Source organism: Leopardus geoffroyi, chromosome C2 (assembly GCF_018350155.1).
Source record: "Leopardus geoffroyi isolate Oge1 chromosome C2, O.geoffroyi_Oge1_pat1.0, whole genome shotgun sequence".
Lineage (NCBI taxonomy): Eukaryota > Metazoa > Chordata > Mammalia > Carnivora > Felidae > Leopardus > Leopardus geoffroyi.
In genome coordinates this window covers 9,054,019-9,078,702 of record NC_059333.1, presented here as the reverse complement: position 1 = coordinate 9,078,702, position 24,684 = coordinate 9,054,019, and the positions used below count along the sequence as shown (strand labels likewise).

General features: G+C 48.8%; 1 protein-coding gene across 6 annotated transcripts in view; it reads right to left on the bottom strand.

Moving 5' to 3' along the window:
* The window catches only part of CLDN14 (claudin 14), a 91,200-nt gene that overhangs the window by 9,860 nt on the left and 56,656 nt on the right, over positions 1-24,684 (bottom strand). For 2 of the 6 annotated variants that reach the window (XM_045501425.1, XM_045501424.1), the window contains exon 2: positions 23,272-23,409. Coding sequence is in view for 2 of the 6 variants with exons in the window: in XM_045501420.1 (XP_045357376.1) it covers positions 2,261-2,300 (40 nt within the window). In the remaining 4 variants the exon portion in view is untranslated. The other 4 variants (XM_045501423.1, XM_045501421.1, XM_045501420.1 and 1 more) reach the window with 4 other exon arrangements.

The following is a 24,684-nucleotide window of genomic DNA, read 5'->3' as shown; positions in this document are numbered from 1 at the left end:
TTTGCAGTGTTCTGAAGAATAAAAAAATATGGTTTCAGATATTTATTTTTTCTTCGTTTAAGTGTAGCCCGCTGTAAGTACTTGCCAAGGAGGAGCCTTTCGAAAACAAAGCTATTGCTGGTCTCCTGTGCCCAAGAGTGGGCTCCGATGGAAACAGACCTGTCGTTCTAAATCTGTTTTCACTTCCCTCTTGTTCCAGGGAAGCTGTTGGTGTGCATGGTGTGGGTGTGCACGTCCCAGAGTTGAAGAGGCAACATCTGCCTCTGGGTGGCTTGCTTCTTCTTGGAGACTCTGCTCCAAGCCCCCCAAGCTCTGGCAGGGCCCCCAGCCCCTAGCGAGAAGTGGCCGAGGGTTCTGAGTCCCAGCTACTCCTTGTTCCTTCCAGAATGCTCCTTCCAGGGTCCTCCACATAGGAGGATCTCGGAGATCAAGCGCTGGGTGCCCTCCCCAAGAACGGCCCCCAGTGGAAAATTCCCGGTGCGTTATTGCCGTTGGCAACCCGGGGCCAAGAACTGTGGCCCTGGCAGCCATCCGACCCGCAAGCAGAGTGAGGAATATGAAGATTAGCTGAAGGGAGGAATGTTTGAGCTTAAAAGCGCCAAGAATCACCCCTGAACTGGCAAGATTGACTGCATTTTTAAAAAGACATCGGAAGAAGCCTTGAAAACAGGCTTTTAGACTTCTTGTTCTTGTGTAATGGAAGAGTCTCTGATAGAAGAGAATGAGCCTTTTAAGAACAAAAACTGACATTCAGTTGTATTGATTTTTATCTAAAAACAAAAACAAACGCCTAACTGGAAAACAAGTATTTATAGTAACATTTTCATGGTACCAGAGGACGAATCTGTGTTGCTTCCTTTTCTTTACAGATTTCTCTGTAGAGGCTTAAAAAGCATTGATCCCATTATATATGCAGGTAAGTAAAACACAGTCAGCTTAAAAGATTTTTGCAAAGCAGATGGTGCCAGATAAGAATGGAGGCTGGCTTCAGGTCTGAGTAATTTTGAGCAACCAGCTCAGCCTTACGTGACTCACCTGGCTATCTCCATCATAACAGCTGCTTCCCAGAGCCGTCTAGAAGATGCTAAGATAATATATGTAAAAACCTGTAAGCCCTGTAAGGACGCCCAACATATGCAAGGCCTGTGCTGCTAAAGATTTATCATCATGATGGATGAATCCATTCCCGAGTCCATCGAAGCTGCGACCCCAGCACCCGGGCTGAGCCCAGACCTGGCGCTGAGTCGCTGGAGAATGGAACCACGGGACTCTTCTCCGGTTTCCCAAGACTTCACAACTAAACCGAGCGATTAAGAGGTTTTGGACCTTGAAAACTGCAGGAATTAAATCTCTTGGTGGGAATGTGCAACCAAAAAAGCCAGTGTCCTGAGTGACTCCACGGTTTGGGGACCCTGTCAGGGCACTAATCCCGGATCCCTTTCTACTTTGCCTGTGGCCCTCCCAGCAGGCCTCGGGAAGACCGCCCATCCCGGGAAGACCATGGCAGCTGTTGGGGGTGTGGGGTTCAAGGTAGTTGAAGGATTAAGTCAGGGGTCAGATTGCATGGAATTTCCCCTGTTTTACCCTTATTAAGAGAGATCTATAACTTCCATTCCCCTTCTCCCATGCCAGTGTGTGTGTGAGCTAGTGGGAGGGGTGAGGGCCGTGGGGAGGATAAGGCTCCCACGTCTGGAAACTGAGTGCCCCGCCTGGCCCTCTTCACAGGAGAAGCAAGCCTGTCACAGTGCAAAGGGTCAGTGACAGTGAGCTCAAGCTGACACCGCTTTGAAACACTCAACAGATTTAGCCCTAGACCCGGCAGACAATGAAAGAGTTCTTCCCAAACACTCAGGGATCTTGTCCTTTCTGGCTCACTAGGAACCCAGCTGCCCTCACAGTCGGCTGCTGGGCTCCCCAGGGGTCCCCGGCCCACTGCAGCTGCCCTTTTCAAGGGGGGACATTGACTGTGTCACCTGGAGAACCCTTGCCTGCCCATAGCTCTGGTAGGCGGGGGCCTCACAGCCCTGAGACACATGACTGTCAACCCCAAACCCTCCCGGCTCAGAGCCTCACCCCAAACTCACATGTCTTTGCGTCCCATCCACTTCATGGGGTCCCTCGCCAGTGGGGCTGCTCTGGACCCTGGCTGGGGCGCAGCCTGTGTGACACAGGACTCTGCAGGGACGCTGCCACCCTCCTGTCCTCCCTCTCCCTCCAGCTGGAAGCTTCAAAGCCAGAGTATTTGAGAGAAAAGTGCTACCTTGCTCTTTGAGAAGGGCTTGTGTGGGCACGTGTGTCATTGGTTGAATGGTTCACTGCCCCGTGCACGATGTGAGGCAGCTGGGCCAAGGTGGACATTCAGGACCAACCAGAAATGTCATTTCTGTACTTTGGAAAAATGCCCGATACACATAGTCATCTCCCTAAAACACCCTCCAGTCACTCTCTGGGGCTAGTGGGATAAAGCCTTGACTGCCAAGCCCGGCACGGAGGGCCGCCCACTGTCAGCCCAGCCTGCCTGCCCACACTCCCTGCACTGGGCCCACTGACGGCACACCCCTCCTCTGTATCCTTACTCATGGCTCCCTGGGGAACGGCCTGATTCCCGCCGAGGATCACCTCCTGTTACCCTGTCCGCCCATCCTGCTCTGGGCCGGTCACCTGGCAGTTGTCCCCACACTGCTTGGGACTTTGATCATATTGAGCAACTCAAGGGTTTCTCAACTTGCAGGCTGCTATGCTCTGGTTGCAAATCACTGAATTTTGACCAAGGTGCAACTGTGTTTGTTTGTTTGTTTTTTTCCGGGTACAACGGCAGATACGGGCCGCCAGGAGAGTCTGTTGGTAGAGTATGGAGCTGGGTGGGCCGTGGGGCACTGCATGGAAGGAGGGACAATGTGCCACGAGTTGGAGATAAGGGACAAGGTGAAATGTGAAGCCAGTGCCAAAAGAAGAAGGTGGCTTTCTTGGGATGTACAGGGAGTTTGCCTGGAGAGCCCAGTGGGGCTGGGCATAGTTCTAAAAGTTAGGACAGCACCCAAGGGTGGCTGAGGGAACCGCACTGTGCTGGGAATGCCTCCAGCCTCTCCAGGTGTGCTGCTGGTCATTCTCAGGTACAGAATTGCCGAGAACCACCATTTAACTTGATTCCTGTGTCTGTCCCTTTCTCATTGATTCCATCGTGACGGTCCAAGGGCAGGGACTTGGGCTTCTGTATTCCTTTAGCAGCACCCCTCAATCTGTGTGGCTTTGGGTGATGCTTAAGGACAGTGAAGGGGGCACCTGGACGGCTCAGTCCAACTCTTGGTTTTGGCTCAGGTCATGATCTCACAGTTGTGAGTTCGAGCCCTATGTTGGACTGTGTGCTGGCAGTGCGGCACCTGCTTGGTATTCTCTCTCCCTCTCTCTGCACCTCCACCCCCACCACCGCTCATGCTCTCTCTCTCTCTCAAAATAAATAAATCTAAAAACATTTAAAAAAAAAAAAGATGAAGGAACTCAGCCGTGGGCAAATGGCCCTGAGTGTGGACCAGAAACCTAATCCCTATGTCCCTGGCAATGGGACGGTGATGGCAGAGAGGGTGTCACTTGGAAGTGCTGGGAGCTTGGAGTGGTTTAGAAATGTCTGTTAGATATGACTGATTGAGGATTGACCTACAACCCAAATCCACAACGCTTTTTAATCTCTTCTCCAAAAGTAACCGTTGTAAACAAAATCTTTAGTTGAGAGGCATTCATAGGTTCAGAGCCTCTTGTGTTTAGTAAATATCATCTATAGTAAAATGCACCTGCATGATCTATAATTTTAGGCAGGGAATTTGGGGGAGTGATTTTTGGACTTTTGTCTTTGGGGGAGATTTGGCAACTGCCTTTGATTTCTTGGCACTGATTATGTATTTTTGGGAAATTCTGCAAAGAGAGAGAAAATGCAAACCCCAAATTGTTTCAAAAGATTATAGTATTTTTATAAATACTACATGTAACCATCAACAGAATGGACATTATGTTATGTTTTATAGACTTTCATTAAACCTTTATTAATCTTTATTTTCTCTGGAACAGTTCATTCCTGTTCTGGGCTGAAGTGTGAAAGCTCCCAGACCCATGGCCCTGGCCTGTGGCTCCTGATGGACGAATGAACCTTTCCTGGGCCAGAGGGCAAAGTTACAGGTTCACTGTGTGACTCAATCTGTGTATAAATGTATCGATTCATTTTTTTCATTCATTAAATATTTATTGACCTCCAGCACATGTCAGCAACAGGGTGCTTGGTGAGCAAGACAGACGCTACTCCTGCCCCCTCAGAGTGTGGGGGGTCACAGGCACGCAGAGCCAGCTGCACCAGGGACAGTTCGCAGGCAGGGAGGTTAGGCTTGGGGGCTCCAGCCCTCCTCTCCCACCCACGACCCTCATCCTCGTTTCTTCGACGTGCCATCAAAGTCCACTTTTGGATCCCTTTTTTAAAGCTGTCAGGTGGAAATGACTCATTATGGCTTAACATTTTATCACACCCGGGAGGTATTTTTAAATATAAGGTATAAAGATTTAATAGTGAAATTTCAAACACCAATCAGGATGCAAAGGAGAACTGGGCAAAAGAAGTCTTGAGCATTTTCCTAACATCCCTAAAATCATTCCATTGAGTTAGGGTGACCTCTGTCCTTGTGGATATGATAGAAGCCAGTAGATACTTCACATTAGATGAATGGATGCATGGATGGATGGATGGATAGATGGATGGATAGATGGATGGATGGATGGGCAACTGGATGGATGGATGGATGGATGGATGGATGGATGGATAAGTGGATGGATGATGGATGGATGGATGGATGGATGGATGGATAGGTAGATGGATGGATGGATAGATGGATGGATAGGTGGATGGAGGAATGGATGGATGGATAGATGGATGGATGGGCAGATGGATGGATGATGAATAGATGGATGGATGGATGGATGGATGGATGGATAGATGGATGGACAGATGGATGGATAAGTGGATGGATGATGGATGGATGGATAGATGGATGGAGAGATGGATGAATGGATAGATGAATGGAGGGATGGATGGAGGGATGGATGGATGGATAGATGGGTGGATGGGCAGATGAATATATCACCTTTATTCTGCTCTCAATTGGTCTTTGAAGCTTGATTCATGTTTTGATTCCTCATAGAGCTGGGCTAAGGTCTGACACACATTAGGAAGTTGGTAAAAAGTTTGTTGAATGAACAATTTAATGAAAGGGAAGCTATATATGCAGTAGGCCTGTGGTTTGGGGTTCGGGCTCCTTTTGGGTCTGCAGTTAGCAGACTCTCAGCTCTCTTCCTGGGGGTAAAGGCCATTGCAAAACTTGACCTTGCTAAATTTATTGACAGCATATCTAGTCAAAGCCACTAGACTCCAGTGGAAACCATTGTTCTAGGTTTCACATTAACTTGACAGAGGCCTGACTTTGGTGGATTCCTCTTATCAGTAATAATGATAATAAAATGATGGCAAACACTAACATAGCACCCACTGTGTGCTACATGTGATTTTAAGCACATTACATATATTTACTAACTTAACCCTCAAAATAGCCCTTTGCTTTACAAGGCACTACTATTAATATAATTTAATGGTTGGAGAAATGGAGGCTTCAAGGAGATAAATGACCTGTCCAATGTCATCCAGCTTTAAGTAGCAGAGGCAAGACTTGAACCCAGGCAGACTGGCCTTAGTATCTGGGCTCATATCCCCATATATATAAATCACATCTCCAAAATGTGCTGGCAGCTGCTGGGCTCCTGTTGCACAAGGAGAGTTTTTGTCACTCTTTCACAGAGAGGGCTCTTGTGGGTGCCAGGTTGCTATGGTCCTCGTTTGGGGTCCTTTTGGGGTCCTGGCATTGACCATGGTGTTATCTACGGAGGGACAGGCTTGGTGGAGGAAGCTCCTTCCCTGCCTGCTCTTTTTTTTTTTTTTTTTTTTTTGAGAGAGAGAGAGAGAGAGAGAGAGAGCATGAGTGGGGGAGGGGCAGAGAGAGAGATGGAGACACAGAATCTGAAGCAGGCTCCAGGGTCTGAGCTGTCGGCACAGAGCCCAACGCGGGGCTCGAACTCACACCCCGTGAGATCATGACCTGAACTGAAGTCAGAGGCTCAATCAAGTGAGCTACCCAGGCACCCCCCCCCACCCCTGTTTATGCTTTTATCCTGGAAGACTAGGTAGATCTTAGTTCAAGCTGGGCTTCTCTGATGTTGTCTGAACATAAATATTTTGGCTAATGCTGGCCACTTGGTGTGAAATGAGAAGTTTCTGAAATTTAAACAACACATCTGTGAGACATGACCTCACTTTTTTTTTTATCTGGTGCCCATAATTTAGCTGTCAGCAATCTCAGCAACACACATATCAGCATGATCCTGTATGTGCTAATTGCTCGTTCATACTCTGGACACAGGAAGACTTAACCTTTCGGACGAAATAGATACTAGTAACTTCACAGTCAGAGTGCCCAGAGATTACCTGATATGTGACAACCAAAGAATTATGTCTTAAATATTAAGAGATCACCAGAATTGAAATTGGAAACTCAAACAGATATCTGTACATCCATGTTTATAGCGGCATTATTCGCAGTAGCCTAAAGGTGGAAACAATCCAGATGTCCAATGATGGATGCATGGATAAGCAAAATGAGGTCTATCCATGCAGTAGAGAATTATTTATAAGCCTTAGGAAGAAAGGAAATTTGGACACACGCTACCACATGAACCTTGAAGACGTTATGCTGAGTGAAATAAGACAGTCATGAGAGTCAAATATTATGTGATTCTACTTATCTAAGGTCCCTAAAGGAGTCCAATTCATAGAGACCGAAAGTAGAACAGTGGTTCCCGGGGGCAGGGGAGGGGGGATAGGGAGTCAGAGTTTAATGGGGACAGATTTCCTTTTGGGAGGAGGAACAAGTTCTGGAGATGGATGCTAGTGATGGTTGTACAATGCGAATGTATTTAATGCCATAAACTATACAATGAAAAGTGATTAAAATGGTAAGTTTTATGTTACGTGTATTTTACCACAATGAAAGACACACGCACACACACACACACACGCACACTCACAAATTGTGTGTCTTATATTAGCCGTTCTGAGTGGGACCGCCCCATCCATTGTGCTCGCAGTAGTTCTTTAGTTTACGTGCAAGGAGTTTCATTGGAATAAATATTCTCAGACATTAACCCAAACAACACTTTCCTCTTGTCTCTGTTCTAGATAGTGCTGAGAGCCAAATGCCCAAAACCTGACCCTGGTCCACCTGGGAGGACCAAGGACTATCAGAGGCTTTAAGGCCCTGAACAGTGGCCTCCCTGCAGTGAGCCCTCCTGGCCTCAAGGGTGCGCTGTGGGAAGTTCCTACTCAGCCAGGTGCCGGCGGCTGGGCCACCGCAGAAGCAGCAGCCACGCAGTCCCATTGTGGGACCTGTGAAGCATCAGGTGGGGCCTGCGAAGACCGCCAGGTCATCCACTTGCCATTCTAGACTTGCCCACCCTGGATTCCTCCTAATTGCTACCCCCTCATGGTGCAGAAAGCCGGCTGATGCTGGTGTTACACCTCCGGGTTTCCTGCGCCTTCTAATTTACCAAGGGCTTGCACCCAGACTATCATCTCATCATACAGACGACTCTGTGAGTCATCCGTTATCAAGTCTAGGCATCTTGTCCAGTCCTTACAGCCGATCATAGAAAAATCTGGGCCTCTGACCCAAGCTCAAGTTCCTTCCTCCCTAGGCTGCCCACCCAGGGTCACCAGCCCTCCCTCACGCCGTCGGAAAAGGCAGCGGTGACGAGCAAGTGGGTTCCGGGTGGAGGTCTGCAGGCGGGCACTGAACGCTCCATCAAGATTTGGTGAGTGAACAAGGGTGGGTCTCCAGCACGATTTTCAGAAAAGCTTTGCTCTCCAGTTCCATTCCTGGCTTACGTCCATCGCAGCTGAGCGACCAGCATGGCTTTGCTGGGTCCTAGCTTAAAATGCTTTTAGAATATCTCATTTGCCACAGATCAGGCAGCATGTGGATGAGAAAGTCAGGCTCTCAGGACACACTCAGACACAATCAGGCCCTTTACCAAAGGGAGAGGAATACTCTGAATATTCAGTTTGAGAAGTACGGAGCGACGTGTGCTTATGCCCTGATGGACTTGCCTCACAATCTCCTTTCTAGAGTCTGTGCCCTAAAACAAGGCACTTTAATCTCCACCTTTAGCTCAAGAATCTCCCTTCTCTGACCAGGGGCCTCTTCCATAAAGAGGTTAACCAGAAAATAAGAAAGAACGCACAAAGCTTGCAAAACCAGAGCAGCGAAGAATGTAATATGTTTCAGAAAGTCAACGAAAATAAGAAAGGAGCCCGATGTCAAACTTAACACCATCATTTTAATTTCCAAGTGCTTTTGGGTTTTTTCATGTTGGTTTCATGGAAATTTATGTTTGTGGAGAGCACTGTATTTGCTACAGGATCTTGCTGTGTTCATTTAGCCCGGTAATAAAAACCATCTGCCTGAAATCCTTTTTGGAACAAGAAAGGGTATAAACAAATAAGCAAAGGGGCATAAATGACCAGGGGAAGGGCTGTTCCAGAAGCAGGGAGTGTGGGTGAGCCTGGAGCAAATGCCACAGGCCAGTGTTTGCAGGCGCTGTTACCTTCGGAAGGTATGTGTGAGGCTATTATGAAAACCCACACACCTTGCACATAAATATGGTACATTTTGGCAGAATGGGGCAGGATGAACAGCGCCTTTCTCTTCCCGAGCACCTAATCTGCTTGGGGTTTTGCCACCAGAGTGAGAACAATATTAGGAAGCATTGACCCATGAGACCCTGTAGTGTTAAATACTGCTCCCCTGACCCCAAAACTTATGTCCACCTGGAACCTTATTTGTGACTTTATTTGGAAGCAAGGTCTTTGTAGATGTAATTAAGTGAAGATGAGGTCATAGGGCACCTGGGTGGCTCAGTGAAGCGTCCCAGTCTTGATTTCGGCTCAGGTCATGATCTCATGGTTGTGGGATCAAGCCCCATGTCGGCCTCCGCGCTGAGTATAGAGCCTGCTTGAGATTCTCTCCCTCCCTCTCTCTGCCTCTCCCCTGCTAATGCACACGCTCGCTCTCTCTCTATCTCAAAAAAAAAAAAAAAAGAGGTCATACTGGATTAGGGTGGACCCTAAATCTATTGGTTGGTGTCCCTATAAGAGAAGAGAAACACAGGAGAGAAGAGGGCCATGTCAAGACGAGGCAGAGATCGGGGTGATTCCATCACGAACCAAGGAACACCACTGGCTGAAGCACCCCAGAGGCTGAAAGAGCTAAGAAAGGACACTTCCCTGTGGCTCTTGGCACCTTCAGGGAGCATGGCCCTGATGACACCTTGATTTTGGACTTCTGGCCTCCAGAACTGCGAGAGAATCAAGCTCTGTTGTTTTGGGCCTCCTGGTTTGTGGCGATTTATTATGGCAGTCGCAGAAAATGCGTACAACCCCCACTTCAGGCTGGGAGCTGTTTAGACTGGGAGAGGTGGGGCATATTAGAACCCGGGAGAACTTGGTCAAAGTCTTGGCCCTTAAGTAAGGAGCTGAGAAGCAGGAAGAGCTGACCTTGAAAGAATACCTATTGAGCCAGTTTTTTTGGTAGCTGGTCTGTTTTTCTGCTACCTGAGAGATCACTGGATGGCCACTTAGATGCTCCTGGGTCCAAGGATGAAAGAAGCAAGCCCTAGAGAGAGCAGTTGATGAGAGGCTCTGCCCTACCCTCCTGGTCTCAGGGCCAGCTCCACAGAGAGGTGGCACACCGTAGGAGTCCCAGCTGAATTGGGATTCTGTGGGTAGCGAGGGCTGCCCTGCCGGCTGCTCTGGAAGGCAGGGCGTGGAGAAGAAATAGCAAGAAGGACTAGGTTTCTGGCTTGTGATATTCAATATAGGTGTTTATGTTCTCAGAAAGACAGTGTTCGTGAAAGCCAGGCATTGATTGGCAAGAGATAACTTTCAAAATTCCTTTAGCTCCTATTACCATATAAAGATCTGGGCCTGGGGCGCCTGGGTGGCGCAGTCGGTTGGGCGTCCGACTTCAGCCAGGTCACGATCTCGCGGTCCGTGAGTTCGGGCCCCGCGTCGGGCTCTGGGCTGATGGCTTAGGGCCTGGAGCCTGTTTCCGATTCTGTGTCTCCCTCTCTCTCTGTCCCTCCCCCGTTCATGCTCTGTCTCTCTCTGTCCCAAAAATAAATAAACAAAAACAAAAACAAACAAACAAACAAACAAAAAGATCTGGGCCTAGAGATTTGATGCCTGAACTTCTTATAATCTAGAAAACTCAGGACATTGCATATAAGTTCCTGCCCCGAGGAGCAGGGAAACTCAGTTCTTTCCAGCCCTCGTGGATAAGGAAGGGGAAGCCTGTGGTCACATACGCTTGCCCCCATCTCCCCCACATTGAATGTTCTGGGGACCCCAAAGAAAATGGGCTTTTCTTCTGCTACCTGTTTGAATCCTTGGAGGAGACAACCCCATCCTAACACTGGGGTGCGTGGGTGCTGGGAGTGCAATGTGGTCACAGGAAGGTGGGATGGATGAGCTTGAGTTCAGGATTCCTGGCTCCCTTTGTCTCCTCCGAGGCCTACAGAGGACCCAGGGATCCTCACATGTCCCCAAAGCAGGTATTGCATGTAGCCAAGAGTCTGGCTGGGAGTCAATGGCTGCAAAGAGCCCACCCTGGCCAGGGATAGAGTGGGCATCCCACCAGTCACTGGGGGATCTCCAACGTGGCTTGGTCACGCGTGAGAGCCCCCAAGCCTAGTCCTTCAGTTCCTTGTCTTTAGCAAGGACATCAGCTGGATGCCCAGAAGGCAGACCCAGCCCATGCTTCCCTGAGCGGGTAACTATCAGCACGCTCACCAGGACCAATGTGGCTTCCAGGTAGAAGAGGCCAGTGCAGGGACTGGATGGGAGATCTGTCCCTTCCCCATGGGGCCCATGAACTCCCCTGTGTACTAGCTGCCATCTTGGTATGAGCATAGGAAGGAGAGACCCAGCACTCATGAGAGGTAAACTCTTGAGAGGTAAACCAGTGAGGGTTTCCCTCATGAAGCCTGCTCCCCTCAAAGTAATTGTTTCAACAGAAAGGGCGGAGGTAATCCTGATGACAAGTAACAGTCCCCTCTGCTACCCAGGGAACAAGGGCTCAGGAGGAAGAGAACTAAAGAAGCTTCATGGCACCCTCACACTTGAATGGTGGAAGTGACTCTGAGCCCTCACCATCTTGGCATGGAAGAATGACTGTCATGTGCTGAGCTGTGACCTCCCCCCCCCCCCATTCTTGTGTTGAGGTCCTAACACCCAGGCCCTCAGAATGTGACTCTATTTGGAGGCAGTGCCTTTATAAAAGCAAAAAAAAGCAAAATGAAGTCATAATGGTGGGCCCTGATCCAATCTGATTGGTGTCCTTATCCGAAAAGGAGAGGAGACACGGAGAGGAGACCATGTGAAGACAGAGGCAGAGACCAGAGTGGAGCAGTCGCACCCCAAGGGACACCAAGGTTTGCTGCAATGACCAGGAGCTGGGAGAGGCAGGGAAGCATTCTTCCCTAGAGCCTTCAGAGAGAGCACGGCCCTGCTGACACCTTGATTTTGGACTGTTAGCCTCCAGAACTGTGAGAGAATAAATGTAAGTTGTTTTAAACCACCCAATCGGTGGCACTTTGTTACGGCAGCCCTGGGGAACGAAAACACCGTGGCGTCAAGGTCGAGATTTCTGAAGGGCCAAGTTCAATCCAAGTGGATTTAAAAGCCTTTCTCCTGAGGGCGGATTCCTGCAGATTTAGAACCTGGCGGGGAACTCAGGGTCCAGGAGGCGGCAGGGCATCTCCGGGAAGCATCCCTCGCACTGCTTCCTGGTTTAAGTCACCTGGTCTGGAGCCCTTAGACCAAATGCCCGTCACCCCCGCAGGACTCACTCCTGAGGAGCCAGCTGCGGGGGAGGAGGGAACGGAGCCTGCAGGGCACAAAGGCGTTCTTGCTTCCCGGAAGGAAGCAGTTCTGAATCTGTTTTCTTCTCTCTTCCATCGGACTGATCTTCCCTATCTCCAGTAACTTCTACCTTTCAGCAAACTCCAGCAGGCCCGGCGAGAGCAGTGAAAGTACCTAACTTCAAAGCCTTCACATAAATCATCTTCGAGGCCTGCCCTGAGCCCGGGGAAGCCGGAACGAGGCGGAGAAATCACTCCTTATTTCATCGCTGTGTGACGGAGACTTTGTTCCCCCCGCACAGGTCACACCTGTCCCCTTAACTGCTGTCACTGGGGTCCCAACCACCTCAAGACACCTGCATGAGCCCCCGTGCGGGGGCTGAGTTATGAGCTGCGCCTCAGATCAGCTACCAGTGACTTCGATGTTATTCCAGGGGTGCGAGGGCTGGGGCGGCCTCGCGAGGGTTGTGGTTTAATTTCCTCTGCCGCTTTCAGGGCAGCCCTGAAGGAAGCCTCTGGAAGTGGTGGTGCTCCCCAGTGGTCACTCTTTGGTCTCAACACTGGTGGTGACATTGTTGACAAGGAGGGGGTGCCTTTGTGCGCGGGGACAGGTACGAGTGGAGAGAGAAGAAAAAGGGAAATGATAACAATGACGCCTTTTCCCTGGTTCTGGAGGATGAAAAATTGCCCTTTCCTCCTACACAGAATTTTGTTTTGCGTCTCTTGTCTGGGTTTAGTTATGAAAGACCAGTGGGACAACGGAGGGGAGAAGCTGTTTGTATGGTGGCAGGTTGGTGGAGGAAAATGAGATGTCCAGGGTCAGATTAGATACGTGCATTTAAGTGCAACAAACAGGCTGGGATGCCCTGCGACTGGAGAAGGTTAAGGCTGACAGTGCCGGGGACAGACATGCACACGCACCGCCCACAGCAAGGTGGGAACACCCTTCGCTGAACCTTGAGCTCCAAGGAAGAGGACCCAACGATCCTCGGTTCCGGATTGGGACCGGGCTTGCTGGGCCCACCTGTGCAAACGGGGGGCTCACAGACCTGAACCTCAACCGGGGCTCTGCTGGCCAAGCCTCCCTCCCTGCCAAGGGGTCACGTCATCTTCTCCTAAGTGGCTCCCTCAGGCAGGGACATCTTTTGTAATTTAGCCACCCAGACAGGGGCCTCCTTCTGTTATCCAGTCATCTGGGTGAGACAGCTTTTTAAAAAATGTATTATTATTATTATTACTATTATTATTATTATTATTTTACCAATTGGTCACATTGGTGGACACGAGCCACCCTGATATGACAGAAGAGCAATGTGTGTGTGGTTGCTTTTAGGAAATTTCACTGAGGGAAGGGGACACACAGCGATGATACCAACGAAGGCACGCCACAAGTGACTTAACACACCCGTCGGGGGAGCCACGGAAGCCCGCAACTCATGGGAAACCAGCCTTGAGAGTTTTTGTGTGAATGGGGCCATTCTGCCCTCAGCCTTCTCCAATTTTGAATTTATAGGGGAAGTCCGGGGCTATAATTTAGTGAGGAAAATGGGGGCATTGTGTTTTCTCTTTGAAACAACCCAATACTTAAGTGGAAAAACAAGACCCGCTCTTAACAATCGTTGGGCACACATTTAATAACCAGAAAAATCCTTTAATTTCCGGAGAAGGCTCAGAAACCTCTCCTAAGCATGTGCCTACTGTGATACCTGTTTAGGAAATACGTGGAAGAGGAAATAGGAAGATGTGCAGGGGTGGGGGCAGAGGGGGGAGCCCACGGAGGCTGCAGGCTTCCTCTGCGGAGGATTTTGCCTCCTGTTTTCCGTGGATACCGCTGGGGGGCCGGACAGATGCCTGCCCGGCGTCCTGGGGCTGCAGCCCTATCTCTGGGGCCTCTGCCATTGCCTCACCATCCTTCTCTCCCCAGGACCTGTCCTCACCTTCTCCTCTTCCTCCAGCCCCCTGCAATAACTTCCTGGGCCTGCCCGAACAGATGGCCACAAACCGGATGGCTTCCAACAGCAGAAGCTAATTCCCCCACACTTCAGGAGGCCAGAAGTCCAAGATCAAGGGGTCAGCAGGTTGAGTCTTCATGGGAGCTCAGAGGGAGAGTCTGCCCAGGCCTCTTTTCCCAGATCCTGCTGGTTGCCCACAATCACTGGCGCCCCCTGGCTTGCAGACACATCACCCCAATCTCTGCTTCTGTCATCATCCCTCTGCGTCTGTGTCTTTTGTCCTCTTCTCAGAAGGACACCAGGCATATTGGATTAAGAGGCCACCTTCCTGGGGTATGATCTCATCCTAACTCTACTAATTATATCTGCCAAAGCCCTACTTCCAAATACGGTCACATTCTGAGGTCCTAAGAAGGACACGGATTTGGGGAGGGGACACACTGTTCAACCCAGCACATCCTCATTCTCCACCTACACGGAAGTCCACAGAATTCGGTCCTTGGAATCCCAGGGAATTCATCCATGGAAGCTCCCGGCCTCGCGGTTCATCTCTGACAGCTCCTGTCCCAGAAGAAGCCCTTCTCTTAACATTATGCTGCTACTAAGAAACCCATTCCCCCTCTCCCTCTGTCATTAGGGTCAAACTCCTCTCCTTGCATGCTCAACATCCTTCCCCACTGCCCCCGTGCCTCACCCTACTGTCCCTGTGTGCTCCCACTCACCGCATCTCCAGCCCTGCCCTCCTCTGCCCTCCGGCCACCACGCTCTGGTCCGATGGCCCCTGTCCTCCCTCCTGACAGCTAGCCCTCCCCATTCTCACAGTGAGCCTCTGTCGGCTGTGTCGCCACACTGGCACACAGTGGGTCTTAGTTCATGCTTGGTCCGTTGAGCGGGATCCTCTGACTCTCTCCCAAGCACGTTAGGCTGCACCCGCAGCTTCTGTGTCCAGTACGCAGAGGGACGATGTGGAGGTCACTCCTTCCCTGAATCACTCGCTGCCTCTCCCATTCGCTGGTGTCTCTCTCTCACTCACAAGCCATCGCCCCAGCTAGATTTTAGGCTTTCAAAAGGCTGAGGCCAGGATATATCTGCTTCTGCCCCCACGGCACGATCCAGGGACAGAACACTTAGTAAGTTGTTCCCTTCAAACGTGTACCAATGCAGCCAGTTTGCTTTATGGGCCTGGGTTCCTAGAAAGAATTACTCACTAGGGAGTGAGTCAGCTGAGGATGTTAACACAGCACGACTGGGGGTAAAATCGAGCTGTTTTATATGCATTTTGAGTTTCTCAAGGTAGACCTGAGGTCTGCCTGTGTTAGCATCTGCACGGTTGCTTGTTCAAAGGCAGGTTCCAGGGCCCTGACCCGGACCTACTGAAGCAGAATTTCAGGAGGCGGGTCTGGGAATTTGTGTTTTTACGTCAGCTCCAGCCCAATCCAGGTGATTCTTGTGCCTGGTAAAGTTGAGAATCACGGATCCAGACAAATATGGATTCGAAATACACTGGTGGGGTCAAGGACAAATGAGTGGCTTATTAGAGCTCACAGAGCCAGCTGGGGCAAAGCCAAAAACAATTTACTGCTTTCTGGGTGACCAGCGGCTTCAAGGACTGCCATGGTCTCCTGGTGCAGAGTGATAGCCTCACAGAATCAGGTGGCTGGTGGGGAGAAACTGGGGGGTCTCCTGAGTGACCCCACAGGCAGTGCCGGGCTGCCCCAGCTGCAGACAGAGCCTACGTGTCTTCCCATGCTGGTCTCCCCCGAGGCGGAGAATTAGAGCATGCTGTTCATTTATAGTGTTTGCTTTGCTTTTGGAAACACCTCAGGGCAACTCAGGATAGGTTTCCACAGCGGTGTTTGACTTGGCTTAGTTGCAAAGTTCCCCCTTTTTAGTCTATTTATTGCAAGTTAGCACACGGCCCCGTATCCAGGAGTCCAACACCGGGTCTGACAGAAGTCGAGGGTAGGCAAATGAAAGGAAATGGTGGGAGGGCTGAATCGCGTCCCCCACCCACCTTCTTGGCTGAGAGCTCAGCTGAGGTCCGACCTGTTACTGCAGCCTAAGATGCCTCGGGACGGAGTGACACGTCCAGCCACTGCCTGCCCTCCAACAGGGTCTGAAGGATCATTTTCCAAGATGGAGATATATTCCATCTTTCTGGCTCTCATTTTGCTTGTACATTTTCTTTTTAAAAATTCAACTACCTTTTGTTTTGTTTTGTTTTGTTTTAAAACAACTACCTTTCAATAGTAAATTGCTGGTCCTCTTGATGTTTACTTGCAAGTTTCAAATAGATGCCATATTACATTTTCATAATAACCTAATGGCCATCACTGTGCCGTCTGTCTCATTTACATCGTTTCATTTAATCCGCATAAAACTCTATGTAGTCGGCATCATTAGATCCCATTTAATAGTGAGAAAACAGGAGTGCCTGCGTGGCTCAATCGGTTAAGCGTCCGACTTCGGCTCAGGTCGTGGTCTCGCGGTTTGTGAGTTTGAGCCCCGTGTCCGGCTCTGTTGCTGACAGCTCGGAGCCGGGAGCCTGCTTCCGATTCCGCGTCTCTCTCTCCCTCTGCCCCTCCCCCGCTCATACTCTGTCTCTCTCTGTCTTTCAATAATAAATAAACGTTAAAAAAACATTTAATAATGAGAAGACAAATTCAGAGACGTTAAGTGAGTGGCCCAACATGACCCAGCTCATAAATGGGGACCGGGACTTGCAACTCAGCGCCATGTTTTCTCAGCACCATGAGCCCTCTCTGTCTGCTGATGACCTACCCCAGGCTGAACCTTGTCTCTTGCCTGGAAGAAGGCAAACAACCAAGTCTGGCTGAGGGCTGAAAGACTTGCATTATCCTCCTAGTTTGTGTTAGCAAAATGAAAAGTGAGGAAATGCACTTATTCACACTGACATGTCTGCAGAGAGCTTCTGTTCACATATTTCTTTCCGTAAACCTGAGAAGCATGACTGAGAGTCACTAGTGTGAGTGGCAGAAACAGCTTAAGATCCAATCAGAACATAATCAGCACCTTTGGGATATGGCCATCGTCATCTGACCCACGAAGCGTCATGCTCAAAGGTGTGGGGGTCGGGTGAAATTTGGGACGTTTGGAATCTGAGACATTCGTCTCTGGGCTGAGACCGGCGAGCTGAACTGGGGACCTACACACTTGGGCCCAAGCACCCCCACATTTCCCACTCAAAGATTCCTTTCATGCGGCTTCCCTCCCATATTTCCTGCACCAAGGGCATGGGCGCAGCCCTCCTGCCCTGTACCCAAGGGTGGCCATTGCGGTCCATCGCAACTGCAGGCTCTCTCAGTCTCTCTGAGCAGCAGCCTGGGCCTGAATTAGAGGACCCGTGGTTCTCTCAATACAAGGCACACATGGCAGGCTCCCAGCCAATCCCTGGTCCTGGGTAAGGGTGGCTTTTCATGGAATGAGGAAGATTGAAATGAGAATAGTTTAGGACTTGGTTACTCGGCCATGAAGGAACACTGGATAGAAAAGAGTTCTCTGAATTTAAAAAGCCCAGTGATTGATGAAGTCCAAAGACCCCAAAAGGGGCTCAAGTTTTGTTTTTGTTTTTTTTTTAGTCTGAGAGAGAGAGGGAGAGAGTCTCAAGAGGACTCCACACTCAGCACAGAGCTAGATCCGGGGCTCAATCCCATGACCCTGGGATCATGACCTGAGCCAAAATCAAGAGTTGGGTGCTCGACCCGGGCACCACTTGGCACCCCTCAGCTATTATTTAAACATGAATTGCATGCCTGGACCTTGGACAGCACGGTTTAGAGAGTCTGGACCAGACAAGCTGGAAGGGCTTAATGGTACTGCTCTGCCTTAAATATGCAGAAAAACACCATCGTTTGATTCTCATAATGAGCTAAAAGCAGTAAGAATAAACCACCATGAGCCACAGTACTTACTATTGGATCAGCTGCCCATTTTGTGTTCCGTGTTTACACATGTGAATTCTAGAAGCCACAATAGTTGAAGCTGGAGCTGTTATCCCCAGTTTGCGTAGTGGGGAACAATAGATTTGACGAATTCAGTAACTTGCACAAAATTACAAAGTTAGCAAGTGGTAAGGCCCAGAAATGAACGGGGTCCTTTCTTCTCTACACTGTCTCCCATGAACTGTTCTTCTCCCCACTGTAGTCTGATGCGGTATCACATTCTACTGCTCCACTAGCCAGGTCAAGAGCAGTTACGCCATCTTTGTAATATGCTGGGGGGTCAGCCCCGGAATTGGCAGGGTTCCACTCCCAGCCAAGAAAAGAATATTCCAAGGAAATGATACCTTAGATTTTTTTTTTTTTTTTGCCTTAGTGGGTAGACATTACGTGAGAGGGTTACGGTATGTTAAAGATATATTACTGTGACGTCTTGTAAATTTTATAGCCACCGTTTTACACTTCATTGACATTCCTGATCTTATTGTGGTGTTCACTTCAAATAATGTTGCACAGATGAATGTGTAAGAATCAAATGCAAGTTGTACGTTATTTGATGATGCACTAAATGATGATATCTTTAGGAATGAATTTTTTCTTGAGTATCGTGGTTTTAATGCTATTCATGATTGCTTTAATAAGTAGAGTTTCTTTGCCTTCATAATTATAATAGTCATAAGAAACATGAGTTGTTTAGTTTTTGTTTATAAAACAAAATACTGAACATTTCTTGACTATTAAAAAATCTATACAATCTCAGAAACATCTGACTTGAATGAATGAAGGAAAAGGTTCTCAGTCTGGGCAACACATTTAAAGGCTTGGGAAGCTTTTAAAATTCTTCATTCTAGAGCAATTAGGTCAGATCTCTGAGAAGCGTGCCCTGCCTAGTTATAATTTAGAAAATTCTGCAGGTGATTCCAACATGTAGCCAGTGTTGAGAACTACTGGGTCTAGACAATAATGGATTTTTAAATTTATGAAGTTAGAATATCAATGCATTAGTGTAACATAAAGGATAAAGACCTACATTATGCATTAAAATGAATAGTTTTGAATATAATACATGCAATAAGTCCATAAGTTACAGATACAATTCAATATTCAATAAATATTACTGAAAGAATGAACATCCTACAAAGTTTCATATCGAAAATCCTATTTTGACGAAACAAAGATAATTGTAAGAAGTTATCGGTGAGACAGAAACATTTTTAATTAAACCATAATATGCCATATATTATGAGCTACACTCCCAGTTTCAAAAAAGTTCAAAACAGGGAAAAATCTGTTCTATAATTGATGAAATACAGTGCAGTGCATATTATTAGTGTCCACTAGATGCCGCTGTAATCTGCTACTTCAGGTTTCAAAGGCAACCTGAAAACCAATGTTCTCCAAGTACCTAAAATTGTAATAATCCACCTCTTTTGAAGACAAAAGACTTAAAATCTCATATTCTGAGGAGCTGCTGCTCACTACGTCCTATTAAGACCTAACCAAAGTATATCCCTAGGTGTAAAATTATGTAAAATGTGAATTGAAAAGTTTGAAAGGCTTGAAAGAAAAAGTTGCATTGCTTCTCTTGGATCCATACCCCTGGATTTCACATTTCTCTTGTTTGTAGTGGGTTAGAGAGAAGAGACAGTAATAGGAAGGCTGGTGTTTGACTTAAATCAAGGAAAAAGTAAAATCTAAAGGACAGAAAACAATGTCTTCTCATGAAGGCAGCAGATCATGGCACCTTGTGCATATGAGTTATTTCTTGCCACCACCAGAAAGGTCAGGGGAAAGGGGGGAGCCAGGGTCAACGGGACTGGGCCTCAAGCTTAAACCCAAGCCCAGTGTAAACCCTGGGAATTAAACCAAGGCCTCCACGGATGAAAATCTGGATGAATCCCCCTATTGGGTGAGAATCACTCTCCCAGCAAAATAATAGAGGCTTTGGGTCAAAAGGAAGCTTGCAAAAGCTTCTGGAAAAGTGCATAGAGTACTGCTGCTCAAACTGCTCCAGATCTCCAATGAGATGAGAACAGAACTTGAGATTCAGCATTTCAAAATACTTTTATAGCAAAATAACAAAGTCATTTTTATGTCTGTGAAATGTAATAGAAAGAAACTGAACTCATATTTTGTATGTATTTTTGATTTCATTTTTCTAGTAATTCAGTATATCTAGTATTCTACCAAAGTACTGGTCCGTAACACATTGGAAAGTATTAAAAAACAGTCTTTCACCCCAAATAGCTTGGGAAGGACTGCAGAAAGCCCACCTGAGCTGTAGCGGGAGGGGGACCCCAGGACAATAACCCTATTAAACTCCTGACTAATTTTCTAGTGGACAACGTAGGTCAAAAAGGGCTGAAGAACGGGCACTTTGATTGGGAGACACAGAATGACTGGAGGGGTAAAAAGAAATCCAAAGAACAGCGCACCTCGGGGAGCCGCAGCCTCTGAGCCCACGGTCGGCAGCTCACCCTAGAACCCCACGAGCTCTTCGAGGCTCAGAGACTCCTCACCATCACCCTTCAGCTGCCCCCCTTGCCAAATGCACACACACAACAAACTGACCTTGGGATAAGAGGAACTCGGGGGGCCACAGTGAAAAGAAAACACACAACCACTCAGAATGGCTCAAATCTTACGTATTTAGTTTTGTGAGAGAAGTGCATTAACTCCTTCCTGGCTTGGCCCGGTCCAAACCAGCTGGCTTTGATGGAAACGTGGCTTAGAGCACCATGGCTTATCCACGTATGGATAGCCGAGTTGACAATTTTGCTTCTCTGAAAAAATGCCCTGTTGTTGCTATCATACTATCAAAACGTCAATTGTGAATACTCTTTAACCCAGCGGTTTGCCTGCTAGAAATTCACCCTGCAGGTACTCTCTTACAGCAAGCAAAGGCAACACTCGTTGATTCTTTTTGCTGGCGAAAAAACTGGATGAAACCAAAATGGCCCTCAACGAGAGTCTAGTTAACCAATGGCACCCCGCACGGTGGAAGAGAGCGCCCCATTAAAAGGCTCAGCGCTCCTCTGTGTCGTCATGTGGAAAGAGTTCCAAGGCGCAATTTTAAGTACGAGAAGCCAGTTGAGCACAATGGGTACAGTGTGATCATATTCGTGTGAAACAAGAAGCATATGCATTTTGATCATGCAGAGAGGGCTTCTGGAAGCTGCATAAGCATCTGTTCACAATGGTTACCTCTGGGGAGTGAAGCAAAGGCTCTAGACAAAGGAGAAGGAGTTTTGTATCCGCCATCACACGCTTCTGTCTTCTCTTCTAAGTAACAGTATGTATTAATTTAACACGGAACAAGGTGCCCGTCCCAGAGACGCAAGAGCTGCCGGAAATGGCAGCAGGGATGGTCAGCCAAAGGTGTAACGTGAAACGAGGGGGTCACACAAAGTCAGTCATGCTGTAAAGGTCAAGAGGCATCGACAAAAGCAAGAAACGCAACTCCTAGATTGCTCTCGCCCATGGCTGGTGAATAGTTCTAGTAACAGGCAGCATCAGCCTGGGGGGACCCCATCAAATCCAGGGGAACGTGTGGCGGGGGATCTGAGGCTTCCAGGATCTGAGGCCATCACCAGGTAAAAGAGTCCAGAGACAACGGCCTGAGTGTTGAATTACTGTGTGGACACAGAATGGGCAGAAAGGGGATTGGGGCGAAATGGTACAGGAACCTGGGGGCAGGTTCGGCGAGCCCCTGGGGACCGGGTGGGGGACTCTGCGATCCGAAGCAGCCTCACAAGCAGTACTGCACACCTGGGAGAGCCGACCGGGGCCGGGGGTGACGGAGCGTCCAGGTGGAAGCCAAAATCAAGCTGGTAAAGACGTGAAGAGCAAACCTTCCTGACTTCTGCTCCCCTTCTGTGTCACGGTCTATCCGACACCGTGTTGGGGGGCCTGGCCAGGGGTGGCGGGCAGGGGCAGGCCGGCAGGGGGCCACCACCCACAGGAACACCGGTGTGCTTGGAAAGAGACCTAACGCCCTGTTCCATCAGCCAGGTTGGGCCTGCACCATCATAGAAAAACCAAAACACCGCAAGACAGAGAGACAATAGTCTTTTCTACTACCGCCCTCGGGGGGGGGGGGGGGGGGGGGGGGAACAGCGGGGGACAGGGAAGGGTTCTTGAATGCGGCCCGGAGTGAGGGGTTCCCAGAGCCAGAACAGTGTCTTCTGACACAGGCCGGTGCCCTTAATTGCCGGGCTTCTGTTTTGCTGCAAGCGGGCTGCAAATTGGGAGCCAGAAATAAAGTCTCTGGAGCGGAGGGGAGAGGCTGAAGCTGCCCCCAAGGGCCTTTCTTCCTGCTGGGCCCTTCCTTGATTTATTCAGAGCACTCAGCCTTTCCTCTGAGTAAATACTGAACAAATATTTTAAAACCACCGTTTAAACAGTGTGGAATTATTAGCTCGTCTCCACCCGGCCCCGGGCACGGCCGCTGTGCTAACCGCATCCCCCCAGGCCTGCGGGTGGGGGAACGGCCCTGGGCCCCGTACACTTCCGGTGGCGGCACGGCCATCTTGAGAGGAGGCCACACTCGGGCTATGCTCGGACCGGAAGCTGCTGGGGCCAGAAGCTGCTCAGGCCAGAAGCTGCGTGGCCAGTGCCCCGGGCCTCCTTTTGGGCTAAGCTAGAGAAGGGTAGATGGGCATGGAGGTGTCCACAGGAAAGTAGGAGTGGGGATGCCATGGAACTTTTCAGACCCAGAGAAGAAGGAGAGCTGTGGTAAGGTGACTGAGGTGTCGTCTGAAAGTCTCCATGAAGAAATAAGGAGAAAGGCAGAGGCAATGCTGAAAGGAGGCTGCCCCCACCACGCTGAAAATTTCTCTAACAACGTCGGGAGTCCCGAGGTTCTTCTCTTGAGGAATACAGTAGTCACTGCCTTAGAGGTTTTGGTTTAGAGCGACACCCTAGAAACCAAGTCTGCTTACCGATCTCCTGCACAACCTGCCAAAGGGGCACAGTCAGAGCCCTGCCTGAGATGCGCTTTCACCCTTGGGGCTCACGGGAGCCGTCCAGCCTTGGCTAGAGAGGGTGGTATGAATAGCCAGAACCCCGTAATATCCAGGGCTCAATCGTCTTCTTGGCCTCCTCAACCTCAAATGCGGTGAGCACGGCTCCCTCTCAGCCCCCCAGCATAGAGCTGCTCAGGACATTCTTCCACCAGTCAGACTAGAAATACCGGAAAAGCAAAGAGAGCTGCCCTCAGAGGCAGCCTCGGTATTTTCTTTCCTTTTGGCCAGTTCAATTTTAACTAGAAACTGGAATAATAATTATAATGATACATGTTTACAGGTTTTAACTAATTGATCCCTTGGAGTCCTCTTCTAGGGGGAGAGCATTCTACCCACCTCATACATCAGGAAAACAAGAAGCCATATGGTTGGGCTGGGCTGGGTGGTCGCTGGTGTCAGTAGGAGAGTGGAGACGTTGGCTTCAACAGTTCTTGACTTCTTGGCCTCTGTCCAGATCGCTGGGCCTTGCAGCCCCTAGAAAGGGTAACACATGAGAAATTGACATGGACCAGACCATAAACTATCAGGAGCAGTTGGCTTTCGTTGGGAGGGTAGGTTCCGTGGCCCTGCCTGTGCCTGTTTCTCTTGGAGAGACACGCTTGGTGAGGAGGAAAGCCCATTTCTTCAGGAGTGTTTTGCCCATCTTTAATTACCAGTTAAAGCAAAAACATTCTGTAGAGAAAACTCCACTTGAAAGAAAACTCCCAAGTTACTGTGAAGGTTTCATCTTTCCCTTTTGAATTCCAAGATCTGCAGCCATATAATCCAGTGTTGGCCTAAAAAAATATTTGTTTACAGAAATACCCACATGAGGTATTGGGGACACCAATACCAGGGCATGGAGGTGGAGCCTGTATGGTAACCCCCAGCCAAATCCCTCAAATCAGCTCTGACCTACTTATTATGAACCCTCTTACCCTGTTTTAGCAAGTGGTGTCTAGATTTTCTCTCGATTCTACCTTCTCTATCTGCCAGCAATAGTTTTCTCAACGAATTAGGGTGAGATGGTGGGTGTAGGTGAGGGGAGAAGGGTCATAAAGGTCTCCAATGGTCATGACTATTTCAAGGTCAGGGAGGTGGTAGAAACAGAGGGAGGCGGGTTGGGAATCCTCCAACCCCAACAGATGAAGACACACACACAGGGGCATGCAAGTCAGCAAAGAAATGCAGGCTGGGTTCCCAAAGAGAAATGCTTGTATTTTTTATACAAGTGGGGGGTCAAGTACAATCCTTTCGGAGTATAACAAGGCAGGTTACCAGTCCTGTTGGGAAGCATAGCCTTGCAGCTCAATAGGTTTTCCCTCTAAACCCACAATAGGCATTTACTTAGTCTTGATTCCATATCACCTGGTGGTGGTGTCCAATATTTCATGTGGGTGTCCTATTTCCCTAATTCACATGTAGGCTTTTGAGTAGGCGGGACCAGAGTTTTCATAATCAATATTAATTAAAATGATTGATCAAACAGTTTCCCCTTGTGTGTTATCAGCTGAGGGACATAAACTAATTTCAGTTTCATTCCTATTGCTTGATTTCTTTTCATCGTCCCAAGTTTCCTGTTAAGGCCCAAGCTTTAAGAGACTTCCCCAATGCAAAGAGCACATCTGGGAGACATGTGTTTCATTTCTTTGCTTTTTCACAATGGTAATTTTTTCGGCTACTACAGGAAGCTCGTGGATTCAGAAGTACAAGGAGCCCCACCAAGGCCTATGATGATATCCGCTGATGCTATCAGCAGGTCTGAATGCC